Genomic DNA, 12,107 nt, shown 5'->3' with positions numbered 1-12,107 from the left:
GGCCGGAGGGCTGCCCGGCTCAGGCTGGAGGGAGCTCGGGCGGAGCAAGCGGGGTGCTAGGGTGCGGAGAGGGGGACTGCGGGACCCACCCTGGTTTCTGGGCCAGGTTCTAACTTCTTTTACGTCTGCATGCATAGAGTAAGCTGAGCTTTATGACTTTTATTCCTGCAGTGGTACGATCTCTTCATCTGGACCGTTGCCACTCTTAAAGACCAGTTTTCAAAATGCAGCGTAAACCTACCAACCATGATTTCTTTCTCGCTCACATAGGTTAGTGAATTGTTTGTAAATGCTGGGGCACTACTTCTGTGCAGAATAATTATCCTGTTCATCAGTGGCTGAATAAACCCTGAAGTTTATTTACTTTTTATTTACTTTTCTGGGGTGTTATGTGCTTGTTCTAACTGCTTCTTTGTCAGCTTGGTTCAGTTCAAGTTCTTAATGTTGCAATTCATCGCTAAGCTGTCTTGCATCATAAGCCCCCAGTAATGCTGTCAGACTGGCTACGGCCATCCTGTTGTGAAGGAGAGGGCAGGTACAGGGAAAAGAAACAAAGTTTGAGAAAAACAGAGGTATCAAATAAAAAAACCCCCACCAATTAAACTAGAAATCAAACTGAAAGTAGTAAATTATCAGTACAGATCTAAAATGCTAGTACATTTTGTTATTTAGAATTTAAAGGCCTTTCTGAATAGACTGGTGAATGCAGAATAAACACAACTTTTACTGTTATTTGGGAGGTAATAAGCAAGTTGTCATGTCTAAAGAATCACAAGAAATAGGGCTTATTGTCTTCATGCTTTGAAATGCTCCACTCTAAATCACAGGTGCTCCCCTTAAAAAAAGCTTAGAGACTCTAGCAATTATGAGAATGTGGATTGCATGGGAAGCTTCAATTAAATGCAAGCATTTATATTTATACAGGTAATTTATTTTCTCACCAGCCACAGATATGCTGAGTGGGAAGGCTGAAGAAATTCTCACCATTGCAGGAAATAATCACTGTAGTTAATTTTTAAATTTAATAGCAAAAGAAATCACAGTTGCCTCGGGGAGGGAGTCACCTGCAAAGTCGGATAACAGACAAACAGAATAACGGCATGAAGCTGAAATGAAAGATTTAGCACAAATCAGCAAAGGTCTAGGCAGCCACTGCAAAGGCACTCGGAACATACTCCAGTCAACCTGGGATCTGCAGCAGCGTTGAACTGCATGTGAAGCTGTAATGGTGATTGTTAGAAATGGACCTCACACGGTATCCTCAGTCTGACCACGTTCCCAAGGTTAAGAGGAATTCAGATCCAAAAGGCATTGTTTGAGAAGTAATTCCACAAATAAACTATTACTTACAGTAAAGATAGAATCTAGCTCTAAAATTAATAGAATAGTAATATATTTCTGTGTAATCTTGAATGTGTAAGCATGCTAGATGAAATCAGGGCCTCCTTTGGGGCAATGAAAATGTGACAATTTTCTCACTGAACAAAGCTTGGAAGTGACCAGTGTGATAGTTCACCGTCCTCTGGCTATTGCCCTGATTTTTCTGGAGTTGCCTTTTTGTTTTAATGTTTTACTCGGGAGATAAAACCTGTGGAAGGTTTGTGAAGAAACAACCCTTCAGTCCAGCCACCTTAATGGCTCTATGCTTCATGGTGTTGGTGATGCTCCGGGGAATGTCCTGCAGCAGAATCAGTGCTGTGGAGATGGCTTGTCCCAAACATTCATGTGTTTACAGTAGTCTGTGACTGCTAGGAGAAGTAGAAAATATACTTGTTAATAAAAAGCACTGTTGCAGGTAACAGTACCATTGATCCAAGAAGACAGTAGGTTCATTTCAACTGCTGCTGTCAGTGCGTTACTCCTGTACAGGGACAGGGAGTCATCAGGCACTGAGGAGCCTCTCCAATATACAGCTGCTCAACAGACTATATGATATTGACACTGGGAGCGTGTGTCTTCAAAAGAAAACATCGTATTACACTGTTATTTAGCTGGCATAATCCAAGCCCTGTTCAGCGCTTGCAGAGGAACCGCGACTGCTGAAATAGCCTGTTTCCACAAAGCACTTATCAACACTTGCACAGGGAGAGCTTGGCTTTAAATTGTCTGCACTGGCTTTTTGTTTATTCATTTTTTAACTACACGCAGAGCCAAGTCTCCACTGCAACTGACACAGTTTCACTTTGCAAATCAATGAGACAGTGCTACAAGGGCAGAAAAGTCTCGCCTGTGAACTTCATGTTGTTCAGAGCTGCTGAACTGACATCCCTGACTGACTGCTGTCTTCATGGAACTAATCCGTGCCAAGTGCCTGAACTCCCCAGTGGCTCTCACCGCCCACCCAGGCTGTTCCCTAGCGGGACCTTCTGGGGCAGTCCAGGCTCCAACCAGCAGTAAGTTGCGGAAATGTGTCCTCTCCCACTTTCCAGCCCCAGCTTTTCCTTAGGGAACTCTCTGCTCTGTTTAGGGACAAGTGCTTCCAAGGCAGTGAAAATGAGAGCTGCTGGTCTGTCCGCAGGAGTAGAGAGTAGAGGTTGACATCAGTGGGACAAAGATGAGTCACGGTATTACTGGAAGGGGTGAACTTGGCATCCCTGCTTGATAATAGGCTGTGAGAGTCTAATGGAAGAAAAAATTGTCAAGTCTATTAAGATGCGGTCAGAGTGTAAGTCAATTAATGAAAATTAGAGCCACCTAGGTTATTAAATTAACATGAGATTGTCAATAGGAAATATAGATTGCTTTTGAATAATTTAAAATTATTTAAAGCATGGTAAAAATGAAAATCTCACAGACTCCATAATGCAAAACTTAGTTTTGATTTTATTACTGTTTGAGTTGTTTTTAATATTTTTCTTTCAACTTCATGATCATTAAAGGAAAGGAGCTTTAAAGAGCAGCCAAAAACTGCAAAAGCTGTTATGAGGCAAAAGCTCAGAGATGGCTGGAGATGAGCTGTGATTCTGCAATGTGATCCATGGCAGAGCTGAAATCAGGTAAGGCCAAATGTGTCTAAATGCAGTCCTTGCGTGCAAAAAGATAGATCAAATTTTCTAGCCACTGACTCTGTCCATATCACCCATTCAGGTGATCAGGACTAGACGTCCTGTATTGCTTCAATTACTTTGGTCATTACATCTCAAAAGCAAGTTGGACCTGCCATGCCTGATATTCCTGTAACTCTCAAAACATGTGGCCTCTGCCACTTAAGCTGTGGCCTCCAGATAAGAATTTAGCATTTTGCACTGCCATAGACTCCTGGAAATAACCGGCATATAAACAAAGAGAACATGAGCAAACTGCCTCCCTGGCTGCAATTTCCAGACAAATTTGGTGAATAGAGCTCAGCCCTGACTCAGGGTATTCCTCAGAGCTGGAAGAAGAAATCTAAATGTACTTACAGCATGTGTTGCCATTCCTGAAAAACTGGTTCCACCTGTGGGTGCTGAGCTTGTAACAGCTTCTAGCCAACCTGTCCTCCCTGGCTGGAAGTCAGAGACCTTAAGGGAGCAGAGAGGGGAAATATGCAGGCTTATGAAGAGAGATTCATGTTCCTACCAAGCACTTTGGGGACTAGTTGATCCCTACAGAGGGATGGTATGTTCAGCATGACTGAAAGTATTAGCTGGCTGAGCCCTGAAACCTCAGAACATTGTGTACGCTGCTTAAATCCAGTTTAGTCATTGCTGGAAGGAGACAAGGGTGCCCTATCAGAAAACAACCCTGACACACACCTGTACTTTGTCAAACAAGAAATGCTGAAAAAGTTTTCTTTAACTATCTTTATTTCCTTTCCTCTCTTTTTCTTTCTTTTTTTTTTTTTTTTTGTTCTGAAGCTGATCTTGCTTGCTTTCTGACTGTTCCAGGATGAATCATGCAGTCCTACATGTCTATCTGTATAGGAAATGGTACTGTGGAAAGTAGACCTGACTAATGTCCCCTACAAGGAGAAAATTATAATTGATGCTTTTTAACTACAAGTTTCCTGCATTATGGTCTAGTTTTTCAGCTTATAATCATTAACAGTATAATAGAGACTTAAGTAAATTGCTGTCTTTTCCTCTTTTGTAGCATATATAGGTCAAATTTTCATGTTTAATGGTTATTATCTCTGACACTAATTAGTGCGCTGACTGGCTGACAAAGGTCACATCTGTGTTTTCTTCATTGCATACAAACATGGATAGGTCTGTGTGCTCACACCAACTGATTCTCCTAATTGCTGTGTCTTCCGGAGTCATTTCCCCCAGTGTAAAATCACTGGTTTGACTTGGTAACTGCTTTACACCTACTTTGTACTTATGTCAGTGAAAGTCAAGGTTGAGGGCAAAGAGTGTCAGCAGTCATCACATCCACAGCACATGTCCCCTATTCTGCACTTTATAAGTCACAGCGATCACAGTTCATGCATCCTTGACTTTTCAAGCTCTGTGCAGTTGCAGTCAAAGGGATGAAGTTGCTTTTCCATGAGGAAATGAATGGAGCTTTTATTCCTTGTCTTTGACTAAAGCACTTAGATGGGTTTAGGCCCAGCAAATTATTTCTAATAGCAGGCAAAATTGATCACCCAGGTACTTTGATGCAGCCCTTTTATTTACAAAGAAAGCACAAAATTCTGTTTCCTTGATCAGAGGGGGAATCAGGCAACAGCTGACACTTTTTCTGCATGCAATTTCAGGCCTTTCAGCCAGCACTTTACCCAGAAACACTCCACCAGCTTTTTTTCTCAAGGTCATTCTTGTAGAGTTTATCTGATTCTGCCTGATTTTGAGAGAAGGCGACTCCTGTTAGACCACAGGAGCACACAGTTGCTCCAAGCACCGCCCTCCTCCCCGCATCTTCAAAGCCAAACATTTTTCAGTCAGGAGAAATTCCAGGTTTGCCCTTTTGCCTTCTTTCTTAGGGTGGCTGTTCCTGTTTCAGCTGCCTGCTTCTGTACGAGACCTTGTTTGTTTCTTATACAAAAGACTATCCAATTAAAGGGAACATTAAACCTGCTGGGGTCATAAGCTTTTGCCTGAACTCTGTGTCTGGATGGCATTAGAGTTAGATACTCAGCATGAGTCTTTGTGCTGATGAAGAGCAAAAGACCTTTGCACACCTAATTGCCAGTGATGAGGAACAGGAATATGTGATGGAATTGGAGCGAGAGAAGATTCTCACTGCCCAAGTGAAGTTTTTACTATATGTTCCCCTTGCCACTGGAGAGAAATATCCTGTTGACCAATAAGCAGTATGCATTGCTAAACTGGGTTGAATTTCTCTGCATTCTTTGCCCTACTCATCATATTTAACCTTGGATTTATTTATAGAGAACCGCACAGAAAATCGTATTTAAGAAAGGAAGAAACAGAAAGAAAGCCTGGACATCGTGTGTTTTCTTACAATATTGTCCTGGACAGTTTCCAATCTGTTAATGAATGAACACTGACATCTAAACCATCCCCAAGGGAGGTTCAAGATCCATCTGAGCTCGGTAGGAGCTTTCTAAATAGCTGTAACAAGGCCATACTTCAAAAGAAATACATTTTGCTATTTTTAAAACATGTGAGTTTTGGAAGGCTTTGAATATCAAGATTAATTCTCTGTCTAAATCCAGTAGAAGGCATCACTGACTGGTCAGTCTCACTCAAATCTTGAAGATTTTAATATTGCCTGGAATCTGGATTTGATGTTCTAAAAGTTTAAGGTATGACTGTGTTTAGTTTGCTTTTTTTCCCAGAGCAGACTGTACATGTACTTATCAGATTCCTTAGTATATCTCACTGGATTTATGTGAAAAATATATTACATTATCTATCAGCACTTGAAATTTTGACTCAGGGATTCTAGTTGGATAGATTACTGAGCAATGTTTAATTAAAAGATTTAATGATACTCTGAACAAGACACGACTCACTCTTGAACAACACGAACAGCTCCTATGTGTGAAAAAAACCCCAAGGACCCAGATGTTGCCTTGCACAGTATGATGCTGTTTGCAGTAGGCAGCAATATAAGATGGCTGTGGAAGCAGGGCACGGCAGCCAGGCAGGTTTGGAGACTGGATTATGCACCAGGTCACTAAAATTACAACGTGAAGCTGAGTGAACTATTCTCAGTGCCCCGCATTAGACATCCACCTTGGATGTCTGAGCTAAAAAGCTACTCTGCTCTCTAGTACAGTCACTGAGTGTCCTGTTCAGAACTGCCTTTCAGAGGTGCCTGTCCCTTTTCATTGCCTATAATAGGTAGTCTAAGGAGCACAGATTCCTTATTTAGCCACCTGAGTAATTAGCACAGTGAGATGTTATTTAATATGTCTCTGTGCTGAGGCCTTCATCCTAAAGTGGTGTACAGTTACTATTATTGGAGAGAAGGAGAATGCAAAGTCCAGAACAAGAATTCAGTTGTGGAGGCACTGAGGACATTTGGCTTCAGAGGCTCGGTCCAAACCTGTTAGAGAAATGGGCCAGGCCCCAGCTGTCACTGGTGTTTGCTTGGTTGTAGGGAGAGAAGGGAAGGATTGAATCTTGGCTGTGATTATTTCGTGTGAATGCACAAGTACTGAATGCTCTGTCAGAGGCAGTTCTTTAACATGGGAAAATATCAGTCCTGTGTTTGCTTTCAAAGCTGTGCTCTTGTTTGTTCCGGGGTGTAACTGCACCTTCATGTTCTCATTGTGTAAGCCCGGTCTCCTCAGCAAAGCTCAGTGTCTGACTTGTCCCATTTAAAAGAAGACCTTGCTCCTATTTTATTCCAAAATGCTGGACTGACTGGCACAGACATTTGGGTTTATTCTATGATGTGTGGATATGGGCCATAATGATGCTACTGCTTAGTTAAAGGTTACTAATTACTGTCGCAGAGATTGCAGTTCCTGACACCTTGGTGAAGTTCAAACTAAATAAAGGGTTTTTTTTTGACAGCCTAAATGATATCAGCCTTACAAAAACAATGCATGTTGTTTGCACCTTCAGAACATGGGAAATGTCCTGACCAGGGGGCCATCTATGCCAGTTCACCATCTCAGTTGGAGAAACCAAAGTGTCTTCAGTGTTTCATTGCTTTTTTGTAACTAAGAATTCACTTCATGCTGCAATTTCTGATTCCGTTTTACCAGGTAAACATTCAGCTCTGGATCAGATGTTCATGCTGTCAGAACAAAAACATCTGAGCAACATGTCGCTATTTTTATGACAGTGATGTTTTGACCTCATGCCAGCATGACCCAGGAACAATTCCCATTAAGTCTATTGATGGGAGTCTTTCCTCGAAGGGGACGCTCAGGAAACATTACCTGAATTATCTTTTAAAGTAGATTAGTTAAATTTTATTAAACCCTATGCAGATATTCATATTCAGAGTAAAGTGGCAGTAATCTGATTTAGTGTACTTCACTCTGAAACTGAAGAAAGCTAAATCAAATGAAGGCCACTTGAATTCTGAGTAACAGCACTCATGCAGGACTCCAGTGTAACTTCACTAACCACTTTCAAGTCACACTTGCCATTAATTTGGATTAATTTTTCTGACTTTCTCTGTGAAGATAAGGGACAATAAAATCATCATAGATGACCTGACCATCCGTTCTGCTTCTCCTTCCAAGAAAACATTATGGGCCTAGCTCCTCCTGAATATTGGACGGTTGGTTTGGAGTTCTGGATCTGAAGGTTGCTGTTTATTTCTAGTCTATAGTCAATGCTTTTCTCCCTTTACTAACCGTTTACATTAAGCACATCAGTGTAGAACCTTAGCATTTGTCCAGGCAAGAACAGAAGGGTACTGCTGTCTGGTGTTGATGTTCCTGTGGTAGAGCTGTGCATGTGGAAAAGTTGCAGTGTATGTGCCTGGTTTAAACATGTAGCTTCAGCTGTTCTGTATCAGGAGTATTAAATTTACTTGTAGATTTAAAATAGGTGAATGATTTGGCAGCTAAAAGGTCAGGACACATGCTGTTTATTTTGTGCTTTGCTTTTCCTGATTAATAGAAAATCGTAGGATCTGATATTATTGTCAATGACTTCTGGTGTAATGCCTGTGCAGACAAAATGTAGAATACTCCTGTTGTATCCCCCATACCTTTCCCCAGCTTTGTATTTTGTCACAGTTGCAGTGCGAAGTACTCCAGCACTCAGCCAGCATATGTTCTAACTCACAACGGTCTCTGTGGAGGGAGGGGTATTGACTTCTCCATAATGTGCAGATCAAATTTCAGGCTTTTAGAGTTTTGTGCATTTGCCAGGTACACTGAAATACAGATAACCAGCTCTTGCAACCTTCATGTGACTTTGGCAGCATGCACGTGGCTATTCTGCATGGCGTATGGACTCACCTCTTCCCCAGAGATGGCATCACTGCTATAGGTATGCACCAGTCATTTTCCCTATCTGGATTCAGTGTCAGGGGGATATTAGCCTATGTGAGAAGCATCAAGAAGGTTTTGCAGTCCTGAGAGAAACCAGTGCAAATTCACAGCATTGAAACTATTTGACCTAGGCTGCATTGCAAAGCACCCTCCCTGGGAACAGGTCTGCCTCTGGGTGTCACCTTGGCAGCACTGTGTTCTAGCTCTGCATGCCCTGCTGACCTTCTTTTAGTCTGTTCTGTGAATGCACTTGACCTCCTGGCAGCCATGAGAGGCTGTGCTGTCGCCCTTATACCAGTACATCAGCCCACCGTTGCAGGGAGACAGGCGGCAGTTAGACCCTCCTCTGGATCTGGAAACGGGTCTTCGCTGAGTGTGCACAAGGACTTGATATGAGGAGTACTATAGAGCTTTTTCTGCACAGATACTAGGCAATCTAGAACAAGCTTTAATAAATTAAAAAGGTAAAGATGAAGACCACAAGGACATATGAGGAGAGGATCTATCCTCAGCTCAGCTTTAAAAATGAAGCAGCAATACAAAAAAAGCCCCCACAGAATAACGTGCTTTAGCACACAAAGCAACAAGAGCCCAGAGCTTCTGCAGGTCCCAGGGGGATTTTAGAAGCAGAGTTGGAGCTAGGCTCGGAGAGCTGGCTGGGGGGGCTCTCCGAGGAGGGTATGAGCTGGCTGTGCTCCTTTGTGCCAGCGAGAAGCCAGGCAGCAGCACTGCTGCTCAGGGCTGGGACCAGTGGGGGGGCAGAAAGGCTGAGTTAGAGGCCAAGATGGGCACATTTGCGACTTACAGAATTCAGGTCTAAAGACGACAGTGAAGCCATTGGGCAAGGAAAGAACTGGGGAGGTTCTGGGGACACTATCGTTTCCGTGTTTGACAAGCAGAAGACAGGCACACAGGCACTGTGGAAGGAGCGTGGCATTCAGGAAGCTCATACTCCCCTCTCTGCCCATAGTCGGAAGCAGCTGAAGCCCCCTGGGAAGCCTTGGCCTTGCAAGTGCTTATTGGGTTGCTGTATACATTGAGTGCCCTGGGGCTTGGTTTGTTTTTCCATGCTAAGCCGCTTTCCATTGCGTTTAATATTATACAGATAACAAACAAACAAAATAACAGTAAAGCTGTTCTCACACGTACACACAAAACCATGTATGCCAAGATTCACGGGTTCAGGCACAGCTGCTGCCTCATTCGTTTTAAAGCTTCTCAGCAAAAAATTGCAAGCAGGCCTGTCCTGCAGTTCTTGGGTCTTCCCCAGGAGATCTGACAGAATTCAGTTTTCTGAATTTCAGATCGGACAGAAATGAGAGTTTTGTGAAAAGCATGTGGAAACACAAATCTCATGTAATATTCTTTTCTCACAGGAGTACAAGCTTTAAACTGTCCTGAGCTGTGAAATTCTGATGGGGCCATTACAAAGAAATGAACTGAGCCTCACAGTAGCTCTGAGGGAGAAATGTTACTTACAGCCTGCTCAAGCACTGCTTTTAAAAGGCATTTAAATGTCTCCCTCACATATTCCAAAAGATTAAAGTAATTTTTTCAAAAGCAGCTCTTGACTGTAGATACCTATTTCTAGAACCTGCAGGCCTGTTGTTTCTCAGAATGACTGCGTATTTATACATAGGGTACTGAAATATTAAAAATAAAGAAGCATTTCTTTATTCTCATCTTTTTGTAGGATGGGTGGAAGATAAATTATCCAACAAAAGGATTTATTCTTACAGCACTGAATGATTAAAAATTCAGAGATTCTTCCTTTTTCCCTCTTCTATCTGACTGGGACTCGCCTTTAGAAGATGATTCCCAAGAGGCCACATACACCATGAAGCTCAGAGGCAGGTAACCTGGTCAGACATGGCTTGTGGCTAGTTTTTCCCAGTGGCTGGCTCCAGCCTTTGCCCAGCAAAGCTTCTTCTCTATGGAACAAGCCTCTGCTGAGCACCTAACAGCCTGGGCAAAAATATTCCTCTTGAGGTCAGGCCTTTTAGGCCATGTGTTGCCTAAGTTAGAGCGCAGAAAAAGCCTCAGAAATTCTAGTGAATTGTTTATGGTTTCACACAGCTAAAACCAGCCCGTCAGTCACAGTTTCAGCTATGGTCTCTGTTCCTGCAGGGAAAACCTGTTGTTAAGAAAACAACCATTATCTTATCTTCAGACTTTGGAAATATTAACATGAGCTTTGTATAATGATTCAAAGGTCTGCCTATATATGATGACAGCTATGAAAAGAAACCTATCCTAGATGACTGAATACACTTGTGCATATATTTAAAATATAATATTGTCTTTTTAGTTACAAAAAGAGTGCAGAATACATAAAGGTGACGCAGCGATGCTCACACAACGCAGTCTTTTGCTGGGTTCCTTCAACTCCGGGAGACTTAAGACTGCTGAGTTTACTGCTTGGACACCCAACAGCTTGAAGGATCAGGCCCTCCATTTGGTGAGCTCAGGCCTTTCCTCACTGAACCAGGTTTTTCTGGGTGCTGACCACTCTCAGTACCTCTGGTTTTACAGTTACATGCAGGAATCTGGTTTTCAAAACAGCTACTAAGAGCCTTGAAGATCTTAAAGATGCCTGGTCAAAATTTACTTCCACAAGCACCGAATTGTCCCTGAAATGTAAAGAGAAAAGCAGGAGGAGTGCTACCTGCAGCTACTTTTGAACTGGACTGCAAAGCCTACTACCTACCATACACATAATGCCTAGTGTAACAGCACTCCAAACCCTGGCTGAGTTATAGCTGTAGGTAAGATAGTAAACTATTTGAAAATTAGTATCGTATATTTAACTTTTCACATTAGCTAGTTTGGAGCAATTTGAATTCTGCTCACACATCCCACTGTATGCTGGCTAGTAAAAGAAATTAACACTTTTGCCTCATCACCTCATAAAGTATCATAAATTTGAACCCGGTATGAAATAAAAAGAGTCTGGAAGATCTTACAGGATTCTTCATGTTTTAACTCCAACTGAAATTGTTAAAAGTAAAGAGAAGTGAAGAGAATTGACAGAGTCAAATTAACCCATGTGGTAGCTAAAGAAACCTGGGTAGCTAAGGCCGACATCAGTCTGACCCAGTGTAGATGTTGTAATCTCATTAACTGGCTTCAGAAGCAAGAGCAATTAAATGACGGGTAAAAGCAGTGCTAAGGCTGTAATTTATTGCATGAGACCATTAGTGGGAAAACAACCTTTTGACAGAGAGAATTAATTTTTTTTCTCAGTCTGCTGGAAGTTGGGAAATACGAGTAAATAAAATGACCTCTGACACGGTATGTTTCCTAGGATAACTGCCTAGCTGTTTGGGTAACAGATAATTTTTGGCCACTTGTATAACGTTTTGATACCAAACAGCTTTATTTTGTCTACTTGCATACACATTTACTGCAGGCAGCAGCTCCTTCCACGAAAGGATTTAGTCGGAGGTGACAGCAGTAAACGTTTGCCGGCAAAACCTATACACAGAGTTTGGAGGACAAAGCCCAACCAAACGCACCGTTCCCTGGATCTGGCTGCTTATAAATGCGGTCAACAGAGAAACAAGGAATTCGGCGGTTTACCACCACCACCACCGGCGGCAGAGAACGGCCCGCCCTGTCGACGGCCTCACAAACCCACCCTCGTTTCCACCGGGGCACTCGTTGTTCGTGGCCGTTTTTCCAAGTGACCGGCAAAGGGTGTAATGTCACGGTCCCCGTGCTGGCCATTTACTGTTTCTCCGAGCGGCTCCTCGTTCTGGGG

The 12,107-nt window shown here is 42.6% G+C and overlaps 1 protein-coding gene across 1 annotated transcript in view; it reads left to right on the top strand.

Annotated features, from left to right (window-relative positions):
* The window catches only part of PECAM1 (platelet/endothelial cell adhesion molecule 1), a 47,071-nt gene extending 35,038 nt beyond the window's left edge, over window positions 1-12,033 (top strand). Inside the window, 2 exon segments of the mRNA XM_009696776.1 lie at window positions 9,155-9,359; window positions 11,757-12,033. Of these exon segments, the coding sequence (XP_009695078.1) occupies window positions 9,155-9,359; window positions 11,757-12,033 (482 nt within the window).
* The last annotated feature ends 74 nt before the right edge of the window (window positions 12,034-12,107 follow it).

Source organism: Cariama cristata, unplaced genomic scaffold, assembly GCF_000690535.1.
Source record: "Cariama cristata isolate BGI_N322 unplaced genomic scaffold, ASM69053v1 scaffold2923, whole genome shotgun sequence".
NCBI classification, from domain to species: Eukaryota; Metazoa; Chordata; class Aves; order Cariamiformes; family Cariamidae; genus Cariama; species Cariama cristata.
The sequence above is the reverse complement of the archived record's forward strand: the minus strand, read 5'-3'. Positions and strand labels throughout refer to the sequence as shown.